The following is a 24136-nucleotide window of genomic DNA, read 5'->3' on the forward strand; positions in this document are numbered from 1 at the left end:
TAAACAATTTAAACTATTGCGAAATAAAAAATGGAATTTACGAAGGTTGAAAATAATTTACGCTAAATTACCATTCTACCATTTAATACATGAAAATAGCGACTAATTTGTTAAATTTATTCCCCAAAAAAATAATTTCTGAATGCAAATAATGTTTATATTTTTTTTATTAACTTTTCAAAGTTTTGATAAATTTTTTCACAAAAAAGTCACTTTTGAATTTCAATTTAAGATGTCTCTATCTTTCATAAAAAATTTTAAGACAAAATTTCACTTATCACTTATGAATTAGATTTTTTCTTATTATTTCTGTTATTTTTGTCGAAAATATACAATTTATTTATGATTATTTTCATTATTTTCCCAATAGATGGCAGGGAGAAATACAATTTCCGGTCTCTCAATTTCCTGTATGCATTTTCGCTTAGAGTTCTTAAAAGTTGATCTTAATAAATCGAATGAACTGAAAAGGTGCAACTTTTCCTTGCTATTAGAGCAAGAGTTATAACAACTGAGAAAACTGATAGCAGTCAGATTGCTCCGAGGAATCATTTGAATTCATTATTGTTTACATTGTAGTGGAACTTCGACAACGTGTGTTTTTCGAGCTTAAACTGTCTATTTTTGTGTTTATTTTATGCAAAATGGTGCGAAAACTGAAATATCATGAACAGAAATTATTAAAGAAAGTTGACTTTATATCATGGGAAGTCGACAATACAATTCACGAGTTGAAAATTATGAAAAAATACTTCGTTCAGAAACGAGAAGATTATACGAGGTATGATTCATTAAAATGTATCATTTCCAATTATAACATGTCTATTTGCTAATTTTGAAATTTAATAAAATAATAATATAGATCATTATGCTAAATAATAATTGTTTTCTTATCATTAATTTAAAAAGTTGAATCTCTTGATAGCTGATAGTTGTACTTACCATTGGTAAGTGCTGTATGCTTGAAACATAATTAATTTAAGATTTTTATTGTTCCTCGGTTTCTTTTTTTCCTAGATTTTTATCAAACTTTGTTTCTCTACATAATTTATTACATATTGGTACAAAGTTTTTGGCTAAATGTATGAAAAGAACAATGGTCAGATAAACTACATTTTTTTTTCGTAGCTAACTACGAATACTCTATTAAAAATTCAGTTAACTGCAGCTAATTTTTTCTGAATGCAGTGACTACAATCGAATTTTGAAATGTTTACTTTACTGTTTTTAGAAGAACTTTGCTGGAGTTTTGAAGAATAAATTGGCTTATGTAAGCATGAGGAATTATTTAAGATATATATATTCAAGTTCGCATGAACCAGTCCAGTTTGTTCCTCTAAAAAAAATTTTTTATTCGTTCTATTAACCTACAACGTTTTATGCTTTTATAATTTAAGGAACACTCGGTAATTATCAAATATTTGTAGTTTTATTGAGTGTTTAAGTACTGTTATATTTCTTCTAAATAAAGTGGAAAATTAACAGACCAAAATATGTTCTCTTTCATCGGAATAACATGTTTCTATTCATTTAGAGTTTCAGCAGAATTCATTTTGTTTCAGAAAAAATTAACACTCAGATTTGACAATCTGACAGTTCAAATTAGATTGCAGAAGAATTTGAGCTGACAGGTTTATATTTATTGTTTATCTGTTAAATACAAGTTATAAAACATTATTAATCTTAGTAAAGTTTATAGAACAAAAAAAAATTCCTGTTTTTCTATTTGTCGATCGCACTGAAATAAGTATTATATGCTAACGATGGCAGTTTAGTATTATCATCATGAACCCCCCTGTGGCAGAATTTTTTCGAGCTATCTGCGACCATACCCTAAAGAACTAATATCTTTCTGCAAGATACTTCTAATAGTAACAGACATATAAGTTATTAATTTAAAATAACAAAAGCGAAGTTTACAAAGAAAAAAAAATTTTAATATGTATTTTTTAATTGAACATGTACTAATACTTTTTTTTTTAATTCTAACGTTATGGGTGATATTCTTGCATTATTTTAGAGTGGGGGGGGGACTCACATATTGTTTTCTTCTTAGCATTTTGTAAATAAACGTCACAAAAAAATTTAAATTCATGAAATCCATAGTACTTCTGGTAATTGCCGAAAAAAATATTGACAACGAATTTACGCGTATTGAACTTCTCAAATGTGTGGTTCGTTTCGAAATTGGGTTGTAATAAAAAATATTGTATTTAAAAACTATGGAGAAATCAATGGCAATAAACGCCAAAAATTAGATAGAATTATTGCCTTAAAATGTAAATACTCAAATGCACGATTCGAATTCTCCATATTGTTTGAAATATATCGAGATATTTAAAAACCATGTGAAAGTGAATTTCAATAACTGCCGAAAATATAATCCAAACATTACACCGATTTACGATACTATGGGTGTAAATTGAGAGTGTCAAAAAGTGGTTATCTTAATGCATGATTACAAGTAAATTTCTACAGAAAAGAAAAGTAAAATTGTTTGCCTTTTTCAAAAGAAAAATCTTTCCTCAAAAACTCTGTAATGTTCTGCGACAATGTCGCTGCGATTCTGCCACGGGGCATGAACCTATAAAGTAGCTGCTTGTTTCCATATTTATTTATAATTTTTTTTTTAGAAAATTCATTACACTTGTGATTTTGATTGAAAAATTTCTAGAAAACAGTAAAACAAGCAGTTATTACTTATCTTTAGGAAATAAATATAAAAATCTTGCTGCTCTCAAGCATCAAATGCAATTTTATTAACATTTGGCCACAGAGGCAATCTCCTTTCAGCCATTGAGAAGATCCATGTGAGATTTGCATTAATTTCTTTAGAAAAATTAGTTACATTTAAGCCTTGTTTCTTTACTAAATTAACATTAAAAGTATTTGCTAGGAATCGCTGTGAGCTAGTTTTTTTTAAAAGTAGAATGCTACACTATTAAAAAGTAGCTACTTCTGACACTGTAATCGAACGTACTATATATGCAACAATTTGTGTTGAGTAATGCACTTGGCGGTTTTAAGATTTTCTCTTGGGGATCATGAAGGTTAAAACTAGGCAATTTTCTAACCAACGTGATTGTGACAATGTGGTCAGTATCATGCTCAAGCTGCCTTTACTACCCAGGTACACTGGTGCCCATTGATCTGAAGCTGGGTGGGCTTGAAGCCACCATTAGGGTTTGAACCACAGCTCTTCACAATGACGATTCAGTGCCTTAACCAATGAGTAATCTCGGCTCGATAATGTTAGCATGACAACAATTATGCAGACAGTATTTTGCGTCAAGGGGATATTTCCATATTGGTTTTGTTTCACTAAGTTCTTCCTTTTCTTGCTATATTTATTTATTTATTTTTTGTCAAAATCGTCTTAGAATTTAGTTTTTTGTATACATAATTAACATAAGTAGATACATACACATTTATGCCTTACTACTGCTATGGCATCATTTTATGTTTAGTTGTATATTTCATTAAAGATTTTTTTACAGTGTCAGAGGAAGGCTGAATTTTGTGAATATTCTTCATGATGTTTCTATATTATAGATTTTTATTGAAGTACTTCATGGAAATGTTTGCATTATTTGTTATGGAAACAACAGTTTGTGTCTAATTATGTATTTCAAATTTTCTTAACTTTTTCGTTATTGTACTTCAATTGGTTTGAAAAAAAATTTAATCCATTTTTTTCTTGCTATCTAGAGGCCAAAAAAATTTGTTCAATTATTAGCTAGTTAAAAGTAAGTAAATTTGCATCTTTGTTTGAGATACTTGTGAAGATGGAGTCTTTGAAAATGTAGACGAATGGATAAAATAATGGAATAAGCATGGTGCGTAGCATTTTTAAAAAGTGCTTAAAAGTGCTTATTTTCGATTTTTGTTATTTAAAAGCCCTTAAAGGTGCTTTTGTCATTGGATGTTTTTAAAAAGTGTTTAATCTTTCCTTTTCAAAAATGAGATTTTTTTGTTACCATGTCAATTTTCGCCACATATTATGAAAAAGCGTGCTTTTCACATTGTTCTATTACACGTTTTCACAATCCATTTCGGCGTACAGTCGCTTCATAACGTATGAAAGTGCCAATCATTTTACATGTTTGGTGAAAATACTTGCGAGTACATATATGCGTCTACTGAGCTGGGTGCGGGGAGATTGTCTTCTCAAATGCAAACTCTGTAGCATTTTGCAAGATATTCTCAATTTCAGATTTCTTTTTCCACCCTCTGATATCGAACCGAAAAAATCTCTCAATCATTTTATAATGGCTAATGTAATTAAGAAATGAGTTCTTTGTCAGGAACTAGTTATTTTCTCATGATCATCTAAAGTCTTTGAAAATTATTTTGCATTTTGTTAATGTATATAGTGCTTAGAAATATTTCTTGAGTGCTAAAAAAGTATTCAAAAGGTGCTTATTTTTAGTTGAAAGATTTAGCTACGCACCCTGAATAAGCCTAATTAATTGTATATACATTTATTAGATGAGTAATCTTCATATATTTTTTATTTTATTGCAAATTTCTATTATACCTAGTTTTAAGTTTTTTAGGCTTTGATTTACCATTCTCAAGTCCAGTTTGATTATTGTTGAGATCAAAACAAATTTAATTCTATGTTGTAACTTTATGTATTGTTGTAACTTTATCGAATCTGAAAAAAATTGCTCAAACTGATGTACTTTAACTGTATTTTTTAACTATATAATGTATTTATAATTTACAATTTTTCTCATATCTCTTATTCATGGCCAAACATTTGATATAAGTTTATTTTATTTTTATAACGTATTTTGCAATATATTAAATGCTATCAAATCTGGTGTCCATGGGCAAAATTTTTAAATATTTTGATAAATTTTTTTCCATATAATTGATATTTTTAATTACTTAGTTTGGAGTACCGAATAAAATCTTATATTCAATTTAGCAGGTTTACCAAATTAGTTATTAGTATCAGTAATAATGAGCCAAAAAAGTACTTTATATAAAAATCTATCAAAATTATAGTTAAGCTGTAACAAATAAGTTATTATTAATACGTTAAGTTTTTTTATGTATGGACGTCTAAAGTTAGATGCTTTACAATGACTTAAGAAAAAAAAATTTATCTACTCACAAAAGTATTAAAAAAATTTTTTTGGAATAATTTTGTTTTTTAAAATAGGTAAACATTTGATATTTTGTATTTAAAATATACAACATTTTTAACAAATTGCAGCTTATGCTAACATTTTAAAACTTTGAGACAAAATAAAATTTTCTTGTCATTTGTAATTTTGTTTAGTTAATAGGGCTTTGTTTTATTGGTAGAACTATGGACTTTTGTTATATAGGTGTTTCAGTCAACTCGTATTCTTTAAATGATGTATAACTTTTGGGATGCCCATTTTCTTAAATTTTGCCCCTTGTCCAGGAAAATTATATTTGGATTCTATTATATAAAAGAAATCTGGTCAGTAATTATATATTTGTTTTTTATTTTTTCTTGCTAAATTTGCCACGTTGCTTGAACAATAAACTTGCTTAAATTTATTAAACAATTGTGAAACTTAAAACATTATTGTTCTAAAAAAATTACTTCTGTTTTAAGAAATAATTTTTTAGAATAATAATGTCATCACCATTAAGATATTATTCTTTTCATCAGTTGTTGTTACTATTCTTTCAAGCACACTGCAAATAATATCTATTTTCTTTTCAGATACAATCAGTTGTCTAGAAAAATACGAACCCTGGGTCGTGCAATAAAAGAATTAGATATGAAAGATCCTTACAGAAAAGAATCTGGCAATCGTCTTTTACAGCAGCTGTAAGTTGTATTTTTGATGTTTTTCTCTTTGATTTTGAGTAAATTGTTTGAATTCATAAATTTTTGGTGGTAAATATTAATCTTATTCGTATTCTTATGAAATATTGAAAAAGCAGTTTTGAGAATTTCTATCCTTGACCAGGTGTAAGATCGGAAATGAATATTTATTAGAAATAAATATTTTAGAAATAAAATTTAGCACATAGATAACAATAAAAATTATAAAAATTGAAAGTTAAAATAATTTTCAAAGTCCTCCACAGTTTGCAAACGTGGACCCAGCCCTGAGAAACCCTGTGGTTTTTTTTTTTTAGATTGGGCCCACTTGAAAAAACCCATCTCTAATTCACCCACCAAGTGGGATGTATATGAACGGATATATATTATATATATCCAATATTATGAAATGAATGTGATATTTTAGACGAAGAATGTTGACACAAATTTTTTAGTTAAAAAAAATTCTGTATTGATGATGTTAAAAGATAAAACCAAAATAGCCCTATTTTCTAATAAGATCTCCATTATAGATTGCACCTGTTTTCATCTACTCTGCCTTTTTGCATAAAAAATCTATATTTAAAGATGAAGTTCAGAGTGTTATACCCAGAATTCTGTATGAAACCATAATTTAGAATTTAAGTTGAAAGCCAAAACATTCTAAATTATTCACTGATTCTCTTATGACAGCTGGAATATATTCTGATTTTAGATTAATTCAATTTAAACTGCAAAATCAGTTAAGGACTGAATAGTTTTGCATAGCTACCAACTCTATTGGATTTTGCCCGTTTACTCCTGGTCTACTGGTTTAATTAAAATTCTCTTGGTTTTTGTACGTTTTAGAAAATTCCCTACAATTTAGTAAATTTCCTAAAAAATTCTCTATTGAAATAGAATTTTTGTACAGATTATTGCTTGCTTGCTTGCTTGCTTGTTAGAATATTTAAATAAGTATTACTAATACATACTAATAGTAAGTATTACTAATACATACTAATAGTAAGTATTACTAATACATACTAATATAATAAGTATTACTAATACATAACGAACCTCATTTATAGAAATCAGTTCAAAACTTTTTTCGTTCTGAAATGTTCAGTTTATTTTTTTTCAGAACTCTCTTTTTAAATTAATTAAATAAAATCTTTTAGCTATTTTTGATGAACTAAATGCCTATTAATATTCTAAATTATGAGTAATAATACATAATTGGGTTTTTGCCGTCAAAAACTGGTTTTTAACATGACAGTGGTAAAAACCGTGTTTTTACTGGTAAAAACTGTGTTTTTACTGGTAAAAACTGTCAAAAACCTACTGTTTTCTTTAATTTATGTCATATAGCGGACAATATATTATTTTCACATAATTGCCTTTATAATTGAATGTTGTAAATGATTGCTATTGATTTTGCAACTATATACATGTATTCTTATAGAAGGATATACATTCAAACAGAAATATTGTAATAAACTTATTGAAAATAGTGATACTTACTTTTATCATTATAGCTTGATTTGCAAAGGATTCAAAATTTTGCACTTCTTAATTGTTAGAAATAAACAAACAAGCAAAAAAGCTTGGAATTATTCATAAATTCAAGAGCTAAAAAGAGGAATTTAAAATTTGGCATTTCTTAAATATTAGAAATAAGCTAAACAAAACTTTCAAAACTTGTAACTACTAACAAACTCTTAAGTCAAGAATTACTGCTATTTTGTCAAGTTAAAAACTTTTATTCAGTTGGAAAAAAAACATATTAAACAAAACTTAATTACAAACAAAATTGCATGTTCAGTAGTCGGGGTCCCTGTGCCGAAGCATACGATAGCAGGTGACTGAGCAGGATTTTGCGCATTTTTCATTGCCCAGTCGATTTCTGAGTTTAGTATGGAGGAGTCCAAAATTCGAGAAGATTCTTTCAATGGATGCGGAACTGGATGGGCAAGACATAAGCTATCACCAAAACTATGGGTTTTTGACATGACGGTAAAAACTTGTAAAAACCGTAATGTGTCAAAAACTTGCCAACCCTGTTCATAACGTTTCAAGTATGTTTATTGTCAGTCATATCTGGAAAATATTGCAATTTTTCTATTTTGATGACTTTTTGATAGAAATCCCTACGATTCACTTTATAAAAAATATTTAGTACATTATACAACAATTATCATGAATTTTATGTTATTTCATGAAATCTGTTTGATTTTTTCTTATCCATGTTGGCAGCTATGGTTTTATTACTTTTTCAATATTTCAATAATAAGAAATAGAAACTTCTGATATTTTAATTTTTTAGTTTCTTCAAACTGTTGTGAGGACACTCGAGATTAGATTTGATTTATATTTTACATTTTAACGAGTACCCAAAATATTTTAATGTTTATGAATCTTAGCTATGTTTGCTAATAATTTATTTGATTAAAATTTTGTTAATTACAAAACAAAGATTAAATTATGTAGTGAACATAAAATTGTATCTATCAACGAAATGTGAATGCATATCGTATATATTTGTTCATGATATGTTCATTCCTTCATAATTATTAATTAAACTTAATGAGAAATTTGCATGCTCATTAAAATCTTAAATTATAATACTTAGATTGCTTTGAAAAGAAATGCTTTACTTTTTTAAAAAAATTTTCTAGTTAATTTGAAATTAAAGTCTAAAACAAAAATAAAACTTGATAATTATTTTATTTGTATGCTGTAAAGAATTCATATATTAAAAAATACAAATGTATTGAAAAATAAAATTTTTTTGTTGAACATACCATGTTCAACAAAGAGATAAGTGCTTTTTTTTCATGAATGTTTACAATGTTTCTAGAATTTTCATTCATTAATTTCAAGCCAATTATACGTTCACCTATAATTTTAAACTAGCCACATGACTTCGTATGCTTTACATTTTACATAGACTCATTTCAGTAATTTCATCATTATGCAATTTGTTATACATTATGAAAGAAAAAAATGACTGAAATAGTTATTCTCATAACTATTTCTTTTATTAATCCTTTTGATTACAATCAATCATTTTTTCATCCTGTATAATATCTTATGTTTATATTTAGTTTATATAAATTTGCATGTAGAATATACTTGAAAAAACTAATTTAACTCCAAGTGAAATTTGGTATTTTCACGAGACCCCCCTCCCCCATGGACTTGGTTTTTTCTTAAAAACCAGGGTTTTGGTAGTTCAAATAAGTTTCAATAAGTTTCTGGCTTGAAAAGTGGAAAAATCCTCTTCAGTTCTCCATGTCCAGAAAGTGTTCCAAAATAAGTTTTTACTGTGTCCATAGTTATAGTTCAATACTTCTTTGACTTTGTCCAATCATCTGTATAAGTAGACGAAGCGAAATATCATCTTCACAGGTCAGAGAACTATGAGTAATTGACTATTATGCCTTGTATATGTCTAAGGTCATCCCCATTAGACTTAGAATAATGAAAAAACCGAAATGAAAGTTCGTTAGGAGTTCGGGGAGGATAAAAAAATAAAATTAAAGTAACACGTATGATACTGGGGAGAGCTGTTGCACTAAGCCAAGCGAATTGTGTGGGAAATCATCACAATTCGTTTGGTTTCCAGCACTACACATTGGCAATAAATCACCATTTATTGCCAATGTGTTGATATTCATAGAGTTCTGTTCCTAATGTACGAACTTTAAGAACAAATTTATGTGCACAACATCAGTCACATAAACGGAATTATACCTTATGTTCTGCAACAAGAGTTATGTGATAAATTGAACAATCCCAAGAAACGAAAACATACTTGATAATGTAAAAAATTCATTTACTTCATACTTTTTTCACCTTAAGCATTTTTGAAGCAAATTAAGTTTTTACTTAATCAAAACTTTTCTTAATTGCAAATGTTCAGCGATAAACAGCTTACATTGGATACAGATAGATCACAATAAATTAAGCTGCTTGAGACAGCCAAGGCTGACCACCGGCTGCAATGCTTATAAAGGAAAATAATTCTATTTTTGAAAAAGAAAATCAGAATTAGATATCAAATTACGAAATGCCTACACAAAAATTATCAACAGGCCTGCAAAAATTGAGCTGTGACGAAGTGATTGTGCAGTACTATAAATGGCTGATTTTTATATTATACTACTGATTTCAAATATTTTATTAAATGGTCATCAAAAAGCTTTGTGCGAAATGGCTTAACAATTGGCCTACGCAGATTCAAGGTATTAATGTATAGTACGGAGAAAAACATTCCTGAATTACTTTTGATCTAATGATCGGATTTTCACCTACTAGGACTCAATCTTAATGGTTTGAGGGAGTGACATCAAGTATAGTGCAGGCGATATTTTAAGTTGCGAAGTCAGGCACAAGAACGTACTCTCTCTAAATAAGCATACTTTTTTTTTCGGATAGTGATTTTTGACCTTCAAACTATAGGGGTAGTAGTTCTCATGACCCAATAGTTTGGTCATGAGAACAGTCGAAAGTTTGAACTCCTTTATTTTTAATTTCACCATTTATTTGCGTATTTCGTTACATCTTGAGATATTTTTGAGCGAATTAAAACATTTTTTGCATACAATTATACAATTCGTTTATGCAAAAATAATTTCATGCAAAAAATGCTTTTTAATGATTATTTATTATTTAATTTAATTGTAGTCGAAAAATTTTGGAATTTTTAGGTATGCAAATTTTTACATCACTTAAAAAAATTTTTTTTAATTTTTATGGTAAAATAAAAAGTTTGAACTAAGTCAGTTTAATAGTTACTTAGAATTTTAACCTTTAAAAAGTTATGTTTTAGAATTTGGTTTCTTAAAAAATTATTCGATTGATTTTGTTCAAATTTTGCCACGTAAAATTACTGTACGTATTAATTAGATTCAATGATATTTCTTCCGAAATTAGAAAACTTTACAAATTATTTCACCTTTATAAAGGACTCAACAGTCTTATTTTAAATGTTTTTCTTTGTAAAAAGGAAGTAATTATGATAAATAAATTAAATCAGTCCAACTCTGTATATTATTCTTATTCTATCTCGTTTTTAGAATTTAAAATCCTTGAAATCTATAAAACATTTGTTTAATCTTAATCTCATCCTTTTTGTTTAATCTTCAAATGCAATTTAAAACCTCACCATTATTATAGGAGTTGAGAAACGATTATTATTTTTTTTCTTCTTCATTTTATCAAAATAATATCACTCGAAATTATCAACGATTTGATTTACCGCGATATGCTTTTAAAAACGCACAATGAAAACTAGACTGCGATTTTCTATTGTAGAAATCAAGACGATGATAGTTTTCTTTAGTTTCAACAGTGACCAAGTTCTATGTATTTTGTGGTTGGTAATCACCCTAAATTATGTGTTTGTCTTCTTTCTCATCTTCTGCAGATAGCAGCATTTGCGGCCTCTCTTCAGCGAGGGTGGAGACCTTCCCTCATAGGTGGAGGTGGGAAAAAAATGAAAGCAGATCTTTTGGGTTTCTTTTGTTATTGTGGTTTAGGCGAGATTTTGTTATTGTTTTTCTTCTAATAGCGATAGCTAATGATCTTTCACCACAGGGGTTACGCATATTCCAGGGGCTGCGTGTGGATATGTCTGGAACACACCTTTGATGGTAATTATTAGGTCTGGTATCAGTGGCCTGGTTGTTATGATTTCCAACTTAGTGTATTGTTAATGAATCATATGCTATGGCATTACGAGGATTGTTTTGATTTGACGATTTTGCTAGTTCAGTAGTTAACTTCTATAAAATTTTGTCTACGATGGATTTCGTTTTTTTTATTTTATTTATTTTTCAACTTTTAGATTATTATGTTATTTTCGCGATATTGTTTATCGTGCCTCAAACAATTCTGTTCATTTTTATTTCTCCTCTTAGAAAATATTGATTAGAATTTCTTATAAGGAAAAATAAATCATTAGACTTTTATTTTAAATTGTAATAAGTTGCAGTGTTTAGTTTACCAGCTAGGCGAGCCTTGAAAATGTGTGCCTGTTTTTTAGCGTTTTTTTTACCATTTTCTCATTTTTTCCGCAAAGAAAAAAAAATTATATGTTATCAGGTATATCTTTTCGCTTCAGTTACTTTGGATTATGCATTTAATTATTTTTCCATTTTTTGACTAAAGTAGATGATATTATAATCATGTGAGTTACAATACATATAAATAATATGTAAATATTTGTATAATTTAATTAAGGTTCATTCTAAAATTAATATGAATAGAATCAAATCTGTATATTATAACAATAATCAAATTATTTATTATAAGTCAATAATTTGAAGTTTTAAAACAAATTTGTGAGTGTTCACACCAATTACAATTTAAAATAATTTTCTTAGAAGTATAAGAGGAAAAGAAAGAAAGAAAGAAAAACGTATCACCTTCAAATTCAAATTTTATTCTGTAAATGTAAATTTTTTCCCTACATATTAGTGATAATTTTATTATGAAAATAAATGTTTGAATATCAAGCAGGATTCGATTTTTAAGTGCGGAAAGAAACTTATGTTTTAAACTGTAAATATGTTTTGAAATATGGAAAATAACTCTAACAAAATTTAAAACAATAAATGTAATTAAATAAATTTTTTAAATAGCCTAAATAGCAGCAAATCGAAATTAATGTTTTAATGTTGCTAAACGAAGAAGTTATTTAATTTGACATTCTTAGTGTAATATTCCTTTTTTAACTTGACATAATTTTCAGCTAATATTTTATTCATTTTCAATTATTATAAAACATATGTTCTTGTGAAATTTTATGAAATTACAATGGGAAATCATATTACTTATGAAATCATTGTATTGTATTGATTTTACCACTATCAAGAAGTATGTAATTTGATAACCAGTAAAATGTATGCATATTCAATACCTACAAATTGCTTTTCCACACTAACTAGTGCAATTTTAAATTTTCCCAAAAATAAATAAAATTTTGTAAAGGAATAAATATTTCTTAAAATTTAAAGAGAGCATAACAAGATCCTCAAAACTATGTTTTGATTCCAAAATGATTATTTTAAAGAAAAATGCAAGCAAAAAGATGTTTTCGGGTTTTCTGTTTTTATTCTTTAATCTAATAGCGATATCTATGGGTCTTTGGATTACGGTGTGTTGGGGGCACTAAAACAGCTATTATCGGTTAAGATATAGCCCCCCCCATGGCATATCCCCCTCTTTTCGCTAAAATCGTGAAGTTTAGGGTATTACGTAGTGTTGTTATTCGTGCCGTGTAGCACGCCGAGCCATTTTCCCATAACCTTCCTAGATCGTCGATCCGGTAGCCGTCGTGATCTGTGCACATCCGGGATCCCGGACTGTCCTAATCGGATTCTGAGGGACTGTATCCTAATTGAGAAATTATTCTATTACAACGAAGTTTTGCAATTATACGTTATTGTTTTTATTATTTATTACTAATGAATTATTTCTATTAGGGTTAGAATTTTTTTTTAAAAGACTTATTTCAATTCTTCAGCGTTTGCATACGTAACTGAATACGCCCTGAATGAGCTATGAAATAATGAAATTTAATTTTATTTTATTCAGCATTTTTTTTTTCACAATTGCCTCCCAGCAATGACTGGTCGATTCAAATTCCGCACCCAGCTCGCACCGACCACAGTGCTGACGAAAACTATCCTTAGTGGTGACGAATAATAGGTCCGTCAGCTGAGACTGTGAGGCTAACTGTGAGAGGTATTCGTGTTTTTTTCTCTGTAACTCAAATGCGGTCCTCAAAAATTCCTCAATGTAGGCAATTTTCTCTCAATACTTGATCCAGGAGTTCCCTTGTCTTTTGAATCGGTTTTAAAAATAAAAGGGTACGGAGTTGAACTTACGTAGTCGTTAACTCAAAATTGGGCCGGTTGTTCAACGACGGTTATAAAATAAAATGTGAAAGTTGAGTTGAGGTGCCTCAGCGGCCAAAGCACTCCCAAGTGCACAGGACTTGTTTAAAATATAGGTAACCGTCTATTTCGTTGCAATTAACATATAACTAAATGCTCACTGTTTTTCTGGGAAATATTGGCTGACTAAAAAAATTAAATGAAAAACAATGATAAATGCGAAACAATTACCGTTGCTGGTGAACAAAGCCTTCTAGTTTAGTAAATTTGTTTCAAATTTTTGTCAATTTTTTCTCTTTTTTTAAAAAAAATCTGTCTTTTTTTCCATTGCATATTCTGTCTAACAATATAAATAAATACACAAATAAATAACTACACAAATTTAATGCTAGTAAGATGCAAATCAATATTGAACTTTATTTACAACATATTGTATATAAGACATCATAAAATGTATCTCATATTTAAAAATAATTAAATATTTTAAGATGTGCATACAATAAAAATTAATCTTCTCTAATAGTCGCAGTGTTTTCTTTCATTAGTATCCGCTAAATTAGGAATTTTTAATTTTGAAAACAGGTTTCGCTGCTCATTGATGTAAAATAATAAACTGATAATATTGTATTTAATAACTTCTTTATTAATTATTGTTAATTTTCAGTTCACTGCTCAGGGGTCTGTTTAGAAGAAATTTGGGTCCGTTGACGGACCCTTCACAAAATATCTTTTCATAAAAAAATATTTTAACTTCACGTCTTCACAAAATATTTTACCTTCACAAAATATTTTAACTTAAGAACGGACCCTTCACAAAATAATTTATCTTTTAATCGGACCCTTCACAATTTTTTTTATCTTCATTATTGTTTTGCTAATCGAATAAACCCCTCCCAGGAAGGGGGGGGGGAGAAAGACAGATGTAAACGAACTAAATTTTGTCTTCGGCAGACACTTCTTACACTTGCAGACTTATTCGTCCGAAATGAATATTCTGCGTTCAGCAGTAAAAGCTAAATACCAAATATTTGTATGTTGCATCTGTAATTTAGTAGCAACAAATTGCTGTTTATTTTTTAAAATTTAATTATTTTAATTATAATTTTACAGTGTTGAGCGTAATCTTGTATGTCTTTACAATTTAAAAACCCCATTGAAAAAGTTTTTTGCAATAACGGGACCCTATTTGCACAAATTCACAAAAGCCGGACCCTGGTTGAAAGAATGGGACTTAACGTTTATTTTATATTCACAAATTGCGAGTAATTTTTTCACAATTTTACAAAAACGGACCTTTCATAAAATGTCCGGACAGACCCCTGTACTCTCCTTATACTTTATTTCAATTTACGAAGAATCCCCTTTTTATTTCGAATCCCACAGGGGGTAGGCCAAAGCACGATTTTTTCCAAACCTCAAAAAAGCTGATAGCGTATCATGCATCTTACCTTCAAAATTACCTTTCCAATGAGAATGAACTCCCTAGACACTGCTTTACCAATACCTGAAGGTGGATATGATTGAGTAGGGGATCCTTCCCCCTCCCACTATCACGTGCGATAAAAAATCGAACCCCCCTTTCTAAAGAAAGTTGTGTTGCTAACCTATAGGCACGAACTATAAGTCCCGTTTGAAAGTGTAGTGTAAAAAATATGATAGTTTACTGGGTACTTTGTGGTCACGATTTACTACTGGCGAATTTGTTTTGATGTCCTTATATCACACCCATCGCATTTGTTTTGGGGTGGTAAAGGGGCGGAGTTGGTTGGAGTTATTGATGTAATTTCATAATTAAGAACGCTTTAGAGCTGCTGGTTTTGTAGCGCCAACAAAATGGGTCTGGAAATCCACCTGGTATAAGAGCTAATTGGTTAATTAAATCGATAGCAAAATTTTGATGAATATTTCTCTAGAGCAATTAATTATGTATTAATCTATTTGTTAGGAATAAATTTATTATTATTATGATTGTTAGCATATTTATTAACTTTTTTTTTAGTTAATTTAGTGTTGAAGCTTTTTTTTATTTTAATTTTGTTTTGTATCGTGGTAAGAAACTATTTTTGTAGTTTAACTTTAATTATGCTGATTAATTAGGGTTTATCCGAATAATTAATCAACATCGTTGATAATATGAAATTTGCTTGAAAAGCATTCATTTAATAATCACATTGCTATAAAGAAATGTTATTTGTGCTGAAATCAGGGCCGGATTAAGAGGAGGGCTAAGGGGAAGGGAAGTTTTTAAATATTACAAAATTAGACCACAAACGCTTTTCATTTTGTCAAAACTGTGGCTGTTCTCCATATTGACGTTTTGCGCCATTTTCAGAATAAGTGTAGAGGGCGCTTGCGAACGATAGTTTAAATTTGACAAAACAATCACGAGTAACTATTGCAATCTCACAGTAGTTATGAAAATAGCATATTTATCAGAATAAAGCGTTATTTCATGCTAAATCTGTATCGTTTCCCCCCCCCCCTTTTTTTTTTCTGAAACTCATATCTTATTTAGCAAGCTTTTCACATTATTCTGTTATTATTATTTTTTAATTTTGCCAAAACTGTTCTATCATTTCCGAAAGCAACTAAACTCGTTGACAGTTAATCTCTTTATCTTTGCCCGTTTACATTGTTGTCGATCTGAGTGCAATTTAATTTCATTTCGTGAATGTTACGAATTACGACTATTTATTTGTATACATATGAAAAGGAATTATATTTGAAAACGATTACTAATATATAAATTTATTTTTGAATTTAACAAGCGCGGTAGATTTGAGGTACTAAAAGAGTGATTGTCCATGAATACATTAATATGTTTTTTAAAAAAATCAATTAACAAATCAACAAAAGAATCTGATTTTTTTTAAAATATTTTTTTATATGCTACATCCACTTCCCGATTGATTTTAAATTTTATTAATTAAAAGTACAATTTCATGTATTTACTGGTTAATGATTTGACACTGTACTTTAAAAAATCTTCATCTAATTGGCAGTTGATTGACTAGTTATATTTATTTGTAACTTCCTACGGATATATAAAACAACAAAGAAAAACGTAGTTCAATGAATAAATGGTTCGACTTCTCCCCCCCCCCCTCTCATCGCTGCTTACAAAGCTACCCTTTCATAAAAATCACGTGCATATCAATATTGCTCAGTATTTATTCTTGTCATTAACGTTAAGACCATAAGCATATATTAAAACGCTGATAATATCAGCTTTGTTCAAAATGTCGGATCACGGGTGTTGGAAAGAAGAAAAAAACTGTTTGATTGTCGCGTTATTTTAGAAGTTGTTCATATTTCCCTTTGACATGTTAAACTCACTTTTGTTATGATGGTCTTTTTAAGAAGACACAAAGACTCTTTTGAAGTAGAAAAATGGAGTTACTGTTTACGAACCAAACAAGCAGTGAGTTCATTCCGTGCGAACTGTTCGTTTTTTAGGATTAATTTGATTTGTACTGTTGAAGTATGGGTTGCTCTTGTCAATTCAAAAGAAATGAAAATAGACAAAAGCACCCACCATCCATAGACTAATTTGGAAATTTTTTAATTTCGTTTTATGTATGCATATGTTATTGTGAACTGGGCATTTAATTTTGTAACTTCGATTTACTTGTAATACACCAATGGTGTTGTATTACTAGTTAAGGATAGTTGGCAATCTATCGCATGAAGAAATTTTGCCATGAGTTATTACACTATTTTTTAATTTTTCGTTGCGTTTATGTTTGTAAATTTTTTTTCTGGGTTTCGCTATAATGACTAAAAATTTAAAATATAAATTTAAGAAAAGCGGAATCTTAGAAAATTTATGTATGCCAAATTTCAAAATTGACTCCAAACTGGGAACTTTCATAGTTTTTAAAACTATGAAAATGTTTTTCCCCTAAATAACCTTTATTTGCTGCAAAAAAAAACAACAAAAAAAATAGCGAAGTGACTTCTGGTGGACAAAATTAATAAACGGATGTTCAACTATCGAGTTTAAATGGTCGATCCTACAGATGAAAGCATTGTTTTTTAGTTTATTTCCAGTTAACGACGCCATCTGTTGAAAAAATTATTAATTTCAAAAACGTAATTATCATAAATTTATGATTTCCTCAGCAGGGAGCAGCAAGTCGCACATTCTTACCTTTTGTTTATTCCTTAATTAATTTTTAAAATCGCCTGTAATTTTTTTAACACACTTTATGCTTTATGAAATAAATATTAAACTTTTTTTTTTAAAAAAAAACTTAATTATTTAGTTTAATGAATAATTTAATTTAAAAATAAAATTAATTAATTTAAAAAAAAAAACTATGAGAATGAGTTGGTTTTGACCATAATCGCAAACGGATTTGAAGAATATGTACCCAACTTAATGAAACCTTATAAATAAAAGGATCTTAATTTGGTCTTATCACAAAATATTCCGAATTCGTTAAAAAATTGTTCCAATAAAAATTAAGATGTTTGTGTTCATTCAAATTTATTAATTGGTCAAACAAAATTCTTTCTTATAAATAATAAGTAATTATTATGAGATTTTCTATTGTTTTTAAATGCAAATGAACTGCTTACATTTGTCTTGCATGATAGCATTCTCACCAAATAACAAATCAAGATTCAAGGCATACATATCAATTTTTACCACTTGACGAACTGGGAAAGCAATTGCAACAAATCTTCACTCTTGACAGACAATAAATAATTTAATTAATAGCTCATTTATTTTTCAATCATTATCAATCCACTCCTCCCTAAGATTAAACTGCTTAATATTCAAGATGAGAAACTTTCATAATGAAATTTAAATTTGATATTTAATTGTGTTGTGGGATACTTAGTATGGTGAGGACACGCCCATATTTTAATCTCATTGTCATGAAGTTCCATGTTCCTTATGATGCATCAGTCATAATTCGTCATTTTAGTCACGTTGGTGTTGTGGGATTGAATAAGATTTTCAATGTTTGATTGACAAAAAAATGTTAAAATTTTAATATTTCTGTACCTAAGGCGTTTAGTTATCAAAAATCATCTATCTTTTTTCCCCTACTCGGAATCAACTTATTACTGCCGACTAACCTCTGTGTATTACTTTTTTATGTTACTTAAAAAGACAATGAAAAGTTATTACTGCCGACTAACCTTTGCGTATTACTTTTTTTTGTTACTCAAAAAGACAATGAATTTAATAAAACATGTTAGTTTTTTTTTAATGGGATATTCTGAAAGCGTAGTTGTGTGAAAAAAATCTTTGATAGTGGATATTTTTCAAAATAGTGTATCGGTCAGAAAAAAAACTTCATATTTGCTATACAACCCTGGTTCCGTACCCTTACGGGAGTTTTGAAATGTTATGTAAAGGCGCTGGTGTTCCAAATCTTAACATTTAGAAATTAATTAAAAGGAATTCCAAGAGGCATATCATTTTTTAACGTTTTTATTTATGTAATCAGAAATAACATCGAGGATATCGCAAAAGCTGGGATGAGCAGTTATAGAAACTTACTAAGTTAACTCCAAAAGGAAACACTTCAAAATTACTTTGAATATTTGTTATTTTTCATCGCAATTTGATCTCATATCAAAATATAATTTTATTCTCATATAAGAAGCAATAAAGAAAACGAAAGAAATAAAAATATGACCACCGAAGCCGACGTCTTCAATTCTCATATATTTATTATAATTCAATTCTCTTAATTTATTCTCATATACTTATAATCATCTATATCTATAGACAAATTTATGAACATTCTAATACAGAATTTTCTAGAAATTAATCCAACAGACGTTTCTGTTTGTTTATATCTGACATATGAAACATAAAACCGAAGATATCAAGATGAGAGAATAGCTTGCATTGAGTTATAAAGTTATAGGTACAAAAACCCCATGGCAGAATCGTAGCGACCCGGCGAAATTGTCGTAGAACGTTATGGAAGAATTTACCCCGACCCGCCCTTAATTAGGGCATACGGGTATCGTAGAACGTTATAAAGTTCTTGAAGAAACATTTTTCTTTTGAACAGCAAAAGAATATAAAAAAAAATTTTCTTTTCCTTTCTACTGACATTTAAACGTAATATTTGAATCATGCATTTAGATAATCACTGTTTGATGCGCTCAATTTACGCCGATATTATCGTAAATCGATGTAATGTTTGGATTGTATTGTTTGCCGTTATTGATATTGATTTTCACGTGGTTTTTAAATATATGGAAAATTCGATTCTTGCATTTGAGTATTTTAGGCAATAATTCTATCGATTTTTTTCGGCAGTTATTGTTACTGGTTTCCCCATAGTTTTTAAATCCGCTATTTTTTATACGATATTATTTATTACAACAACCTAATCTTGAAACGAAACACGCATTTGAGGAGTCCGATTCGCGTGATTTCGTTGTCGATCTTTTTTTTTCGGCGTTTTACTACGGATTTCATGATTTTTAAATTTTTTTCATTGTGATGATTATTTACAAAATGTGAAGAAGGAAATAATTTATGCGTCCCCCCCCCAACAGAATTTAAGAATATTACCCTTAATATTATAATAAAAAATTATTGCATGTTTAATAAAAAAAAATTAAATATTTTTGTTTGTTTGTAAACGCAGCTCTTTAGTTATTTTAAATTAGTAACAAATACGTTTGTTATTATTAAAAGTATCTTGCAGAATGATACTAGTGTTAGAGTTTTGTCACAGATAGCTCGAAAAAGATTCTGACATAGTTCAAAATGGATGTTAACTAATTGCAGGGATGAGATTCTTCCGCGGATTCGCGGATTTCCGCTTTTTCTCAGATTTTTCCATTTTTCCCGCTAATTTCCGCTGAAATTTTTTTTTGCACAAGTTAAAATATTTTATGAGGAATTTAATTTTCCGCGGAGCGAAATTATTGAAGTCCTCATTCCTCCCTCTGAAGTTTTTCTAAAAATCATTTCCTTGGGATAAAACTGGTTGACCTTTATACAGGGATGAGATTTTTTTCGTTTTTTTTTTATTTATTTATAAATATCCCGTTTTTTTTTTTAAATTCAGTCGTTGAAGTCAATTTATTTATTTACGATTTTCAAAGAAAAACAGAAAATTCAAACTACGTCCCAGGTGCTAACCCTTCCGCATAATTACTTATATTAGCTATTTTCTCCGATTTCACGCACAGAAAATAAGATTTTCCGTATTTTCGTAATTTAGACGTCGCTGCTTCTTGTATTCTGGAGTGAAAGCAAACAAAAAAAGCGAAAAAAAATAGAGGTGGATTTGCGGTAAAAATATTTATTTGCTCATTCAAATAATCCAGTAAATTTTCATTTATTGCGTAAACAAAAAAACAATTCAAACAAGCCTTTTAGAAATCCCAAGTCCAGACTCTGCAAATATCTCGATTTTAATATCAATCATCGATTTTCGTATTTACCTGATTTAAAAGTTGCGCATTGCAATTCTTATTTACGCTTTTTAAATATCGTACATTATGACTCGTATTTACGAGATTTAAAAATCTAATATATCGTGTTTTGTATTTTTACATTTTTAAAATCGAGATTTTATTATCAAACATCAATTTTCGTACTTACCTGATTTAAAAGTTGAAAGTTGCGATTCTTATTCAGGCCATTTAAATATTGTACATTGCGATTCTTATTTACGAGATTTAAAAAACCAATATCGCGATTTGTATTTACGAGCTTTTAAAACCCTATGTAGCTACGCAGCTTAAAATCCATTGTCGCGATTCGTTTTTGCGGTTGTAATATCGCGCGATTTTAAAATTATGCATCTTGATCTAAAAATTACGCATCATGATTTGTATTTTCGCATTTTTTAAATTCGATGTAGAGTTTCATATTCACGTGATTTAAAGGACTCATATCGGGATTTATAATCATATGGTTTACAAGTTTAAAAATTGCACTTTTTTGTCAAATTTTTGTTTATATATATATATATATATATATATATATATATATATATATATATATATATATATATATATATATATATATATATATATATATATATATATATATATATATATATATATATATATTCTTGGATTTCCTCTTTCTTACTTTCTGACTACTCTCATCCCTGTAATTGAGTAATGGGTAAAATATAAGAGGTAGAGAATGTGAGCATTTTATTTTTCTACCGGCGTTGAATAGCAAGCAGATCCATTTTTGGGTTTACGATTATCAATCTTTAACTTCGTAGCCTTGTAATTTTGAACCCGTAATACTAAAAAATTGCTGGATCAAGCATTGGGATAAACTAACCTTCGTTGAAGATTTTTTTTTTACTCTCTTGATAAAACTAATCCGCATTGGCGTTATATTTTTAGAGGAAAACCTCTTACAATTAACTCGACGGCAAGGATACTCTAATCCAAACTCCGTCTGTCACTGAAGATATTTTACATCAGCATAGTAGTCGATACAAGCGGAAAACATAATTGGTATCGACTAACCAATAGGTGTAAAATTCGCTGGGATTTACACCTGCGCCACCTAATTGTAGACAAATTGAAAAAAAAAACATCTGATTTTTTTGCAAAAGTCGCCGGCAATTTGTAATGCCAGGCTGATTAGAAAAGTATTCTACGTATTTTTTAAGTTTTTTTTTTATCAACTAGTCAAGTGTTCCCCAACCCCCGGTCCGCGGATCAAATGGTACCAGGCAGCCCATTTCATTGAAACTGAATTTAAATTCCAAGGTTTATACCCCAAATTAAAAATATCTGGTAAGGAGTGGATCAGCGACCCATTTGTCAAAAAATCGGGCGAATCTAACATGTCTGTGCAAGAAGAAGATCAATTGCTGGAGATTGTAAATGATGGTGGTCCCGCAGTGGACTGATCGTTAAGACACGGTTCCCAGCAGATCACCGAAGTCAAGCATCTCTGACTACGTTCAGTGTGCGGGTGGGTGACCACTTGGATCTGTCTGCGTAGGAACCAAGGGTGTGCGGTATTGGTCCTCGTTAAACTGTGCTACCGTTAAGTGCTCGACTTCGCGCGCAGGTCGTCGGGCTACCGAAGCGGGGGTGCCATCCCCTCCGCAGAGGATCAAAATTGTGATGGCATGTCTTCGGATCATCCTCCGAGATGTTTCCCAGACCGTCGCCAATAGCCCATCGTGCAGCTCTAGTGCGACGTACATTAACAACAACAACAGCAAATGATGGTGGCCTTAAAACTACGTTCGAGAGACAACAACTCTGCCGGTGTTCTGGATTGAAGTCATGGCAGAATATCCCTAGATTGCCACCACAGCACTTAAATCCCTGTTGCCATTTCCGACAACCTATCTGTGTGAAGCGGGGTTTTCTGCAGTAACAGCAACCAAAACAAAGCAACGGAATAAACTGGACATAAGCAACACACTTCGGGTGTGATTGTCTCCGATTACAAACCAGATGGAACAGTCTCATTGCAAAGAAACAAACTCAGGGTTCTCATTGATTTAACGCTCTAGTAAATTAGAATGTTAAATCACTTTAATTTTTGGTGTAACTGTATTTTATTTTGAGGGCATGTTTAAATACAATTAAATTAAAATTAATAAGTCAAAATAATCTAAAATATAAACAGTCAACGTCCCCCCCCCCACAGCGGGCCGCTGTAAAATTATCAAACGTTGACAGGTCTGCGGTGATAAAAAGGTTGGGGAACACTGAACTAGTCTATTGCAATGAACTTATGCTTTTAGGCAAATTATAAAATGTGTTACGAATTACTCAAACTGATTTCGTTAGGCTCATTATTATAATCCTTTAATGAGGCTATTTACAATTAGACTAAAGGTATGTTAGCTGTCTGGGATAAGTCTAAAAAGAGAGTAGGCAGATACATTTAAATACCATAAAAAAATTTTTTTTTCTTATTTATTAATGAGATTTTAGTACTGCCTTTTGGATAATGTTAACCCGTTGTTTTAATCTCTTTTCTAACAACTTAGATCTATAATTGTGTGGTGGGTGGATTAAAACACACCCATATTTAAATCCCATTGTCATGACTTTAAGTTCCGTGTTCTTTAAGTATCGGTCATTATTACCCATTCTAATCACGTTATTTTGTGTGATTCTAACTTTCTTTGTTTGATTGATGACACAAATTTTTAATATTCTTAGACTTGAGGCATTTGATTATTAAATAATAGAACTTTCATTTTAAATTGGGTATACTATAGCCTACGTCACAGGTTGTGTTATTCCTACTAAATTTAACCCATGAACGGCATTTTCTGCGAGCCTAACTTCAAGCCACAAATAAACAAACGAAGTGTTTGATCGTTTAAATAGCTGCTCGCCAAATTTTATTGCATTATAAAGAAAAGTAATTGATATTCGATTTTTGATTAATAATTGATTTATGTGGATAGTGGCATTTATGTGGATAGTGGCATAGAATTTAGCATTGCGTCATGGT

At 29.6% G+C, this 24136-nt stretch overlaps 1 protein-coding gene across 2 annotated transcripts in view; it reads left to right on the forward strand.

Annotated features, from left to right (window-relative positions):
- Positions 1 to 416: 416 nt before the first annotated feature.
- The window catches only part of LOC107442777 (U3 small nucleolar ribonucleoprotein IMP3), a 64063-nt gene continuing 40343 nt past the window's right edge, over positions 417 to 24136 (forward strand). Inside the window, exons 1-2 of one of the 2 annotated variants that reach the window (XM_016056418.5) lie at positions 417 to 781; positions 5708 to 5815. In XM_016056418.5, the coding sequence (XP_015911904.1) occupies positions 645 to 781; positions 5708 to 5815 (245 nt within the window). In that variant the 5' untranslated portion in view covers positions 417 to 644. The remainder of the gene's footprint in view (positions 782 to 5707; positions 5816 to 24136) is intronic. The other variant, XR_011637538.2, reaches the window with a different exon arrangement.

This window comes from Parasteatoda tepidariorum, chromosome 10 (assembly GCF_982258835.1).
Source record: "Parasteatoda tepidariorum strain Cologne lab strain chromosome 10, Ptep-v5.0, whole genome shotgun sequence".
Lineage (NCBI taxonomy): Eukaryota > Metazoa > Arthropoda > Arachnida > Araneae > Theridiidae > Parasteatoda > Parasteatoda tepidariorum.